The sequence below is a fragment of the Hippocampus comes genome, unplaced genomic scaffold (genome assembly GCF_001891065.2).
Source record: "Hippocampus comes isolate QL1 unplaced genomic scaffold, H_comes_QL1_v1.1 scaffold122, whole genome shotgun sequence".
Lineage (NCBI taxonomy): Eukaryota > Metazoa > Chordata > Actinopteri > Syngnathiformes > Syngnathidae > Hippocampus > Hippocampus comes.
In genome coordinates, this window is record NW_017842059.1 from 4,828,155 (window position 1) to 4,831,154 (window position 3,000).

At 44.1% G+C, this 3,000-nt stretch overlaps 1 protein-coding gene across 1 annotated transcript in view; it reads left to right on the forward strand.

Moving 5' to 3' along the window:
• Positions 1 to 661: 661 nt before the first annotated feature.
• The window catches only part of LOC109510786 (phospholipid scramblase 1-like), an 8,201-nt gene continuing 5,862 nt past the window's right edge, over positions 662 to 3,000 (forward strand). Inside the window, 1 exon segment of the mRNA XM_019861364.1 lies at positions 662 to 1,202. Coding sequence (XP_019716923.1) covers positions 966 to 1,202 — 237 coding nt within the window. The 5' untranslated portion in view covers positions 662 to 965.

Genomic DNA, 3,000 nt, shown 5'->3' on the forward strand with positions numbered 1-3,000 from the left:
AACTTGTGTTTTTCCAAAGTGATGAAGCTTTTGCATCTCATTGTACTAACTTAAGTTGCATATCACGGCAGACATCTCAAAATACATAGTCTTCTGGGGGCTAAGCATATATTAATACATTTTGGTAGAGAGGAATATAGGCCTACTGTCATATAGGTTATGTTATCGGGCATCCTTCTAATTCCCTTGAACAACCAATATTGAACTTTTGAACTCTTTATAATTTCTATTATCTAGTCCAGTTAAAGTCCAGGGGAGGAAGCCCCATCATAGTAAAGAGGATACTAATGTGATGTGTGTAGTTCTTCATAGCCTCTTCATTTTGCTCTCAAAGTGCACGGAATTGATGGATTTTTAACAGTATGTAGAAAAAAATTCTCCGGGGGGGGCATACCCCCGGACCCCCCTAAAGGGGCTGTGTTCCCCTTGGGGCTAAGCCCCCCTTGTTCTTGAAACCTAGTGACGCCCCTGCCTGTGGGTAAAAAACAAAAAACAAAAAAGGACGTTTCGCTTCTCTCACATAAGCTTCGTCAGCGGTAGACGAAGCTGTGAGAGAAGCAAAACGTCCTTTTTTGTTTTTTGTTTTTTACCCACAGGTACAGATGACGACTGACGGAACCCTTTCTACAGTAGTAATAGTAGTAGTTTGCTTTGTGTGATATTCAATTTATGCAGTCGTGTTATAATTGTACAATTGTTATTCTGGACTGGCAGAATCTCTCTGTCTCTCTATTTACATACACAAACACACCATACATTGGAAAACAAATGTAATGTTGTACTCCATCATCTGGTTATTTATTCCGTGTCTGTCTGATTTTGTTGATTTATTATGGCTATTTTTGTGTCATATCTTTGACACCTGAAAGATATTGTACACATACATTAGCGAAGGGAGCGTAAAAATCCTCAATAAAGCAATTGTTTCATTTCAGTTTGGTTTTCCTAATAGGTGGACCTGGCCGATGGAGTATCAGGGAAACACAGGACCACCTCCACAGATTCCAGTCTTCTACATCGGAATGCAGCCTGGTCACAATGCAGTCTATCCAGCTCCAATGGAGAGTGCAGCAGTAGCTCCTCCATCATACACACTACCTCCTGCTGCTATGCAGATGCCCTTACCCGGGCCGGCTTCCGGCTGCCCACCTGGACTAGAATACCTGATTCACCTCAACCAGCTTCTCGTGCATCAGATAGGGGTGTTCACACGGCAACATTTGCTCCAGTGCTGCCCCAGTTGAGCGTTTACATGTGCAAAGTTACTCCGGAGCAAATTTAACCCACCTCAGGTAGGTGGTTTAAATATTTGCTCCAGAGCAAATGCTCGTTTGTGGGGCAGCACCGATGTAAAATGGTACGTGTGAACTCTACGGCAGGGGTCCCCAACCTTTTTTGGCCCACGGACCGGTTTAAGTCAGACAATATTTTCAGGGACCGGCATTTAAGGTGTGGCGGATTAATACAACAAAATAATATGGTATGAGCTGCATGAAAACTGTGGTGTTTTCGAAATATAATAATAAACACAAGGAGCGTCTAATCTGGTCGCAACGCTCTTATCGCTCTGGTAATGTTTAATGCCTTCAAAATACGATACAACGCAAATTCAAAGTGCATGAAAATGACGACTCACCACAGCCCCGAGCTTGATTTTCTGCAATCAGACAGTCCCATCTCGGGGTAATAGGAGACAATGACACCTCAAGTGTGTGGTTTATGTCCAGTCTACTTCGTAATTTTGTTTTAGTCGCTGTTGCTGCAGAAACTCCCCACCTCACACAGGTAGGATGTCGGAAATAGCAACAGTGCTATTGTGGCGATCTCAGAGTATTCAGCCATAACTTTGATCCAGTAGTTTCGAACATACTTTTAAGGCGGCCGTCATTTGCGATCTCCAAGCAGCTTTTTTACTCATTTTGCGGGCTTCAGCACTTTGTTTTTGAGCGTCATCGGTCACGTGACCGAGAAGTGTGACTTGACGTGAGTCAAGCGTGACACAGACGGATGTAACAGAGAATCCGGTAATTTTTCAAAATAAAACATATTTCGTATTCCGAAATAAATAAAACGGAAATAAGGCAAGTTCTTTCTGTGCGGCCCGGTACCAAATGCCCTGCGGACCGGTACCGGTCCGCGGACCGGCGGTTGGGGACCGCTGCTCTACGGGGTTAAAAATTTGCTCCAGAGCAAATGCTCGCTTACGGGGGGAGTGGCCTCGCTACGCGTAAGAGGAGTACATACGGGTACTTGCAAACTTGCATCCTGGGTATTTTGCGCTTCAAAACGGGCGAGTAACAACAACAACAACACGTGCGATAAGAACGAATACAGGGGTTGAACTGGGCGACGATGAAACTTCAGCCTTGATAACAATTTGGGCTGACGGGACCATCCAAGCCCAATTAGAAAGATCCAGGAGGAATAAAGCGGTTTTCAAAAAATAGGTGAGAAGATGCGATCCGAAGGTTTTCACCGCACTGGCGATCAGTGCCGCCAGAAAATCAAAGGCCTCAGACAAGAATACAAAAAAATAACCGATAACAACAAAAAGTCTGGTAGAGGGAGAAAAACATGCAAATTTTATGATCGACTTAATGACATCCTCAGGCATCGCCCAGCTAGTGTGCCGCACCACCTCCCCGCTCCCTGTACAAGTGTAGACGATTTAAGCGGTGAAGACAGCGCGAACGATCCTGAGGATCAAGAAAGCGGTGAAGACAGCGCGAACGATCATGAGGATCAAGAAAGCAGTGATGTCAGCTTCGGGAATAGGTCTACCTCAAAGCCAGGAAAAAGAAGAAAAACAAGGGTTGACCAGTTCCAGAAATGTATGGAGGAAATGTTCGAGAAGTTTGCAGAGAGCCAGAAAACAATTATGAAGGTACACACACGCACGCACGCACACACACACACACAAACACACACAAATGTGTGTGTGTGTATGTATTATATGTGTATGTGTGTATGTATGTATATATATATATATATATATATATA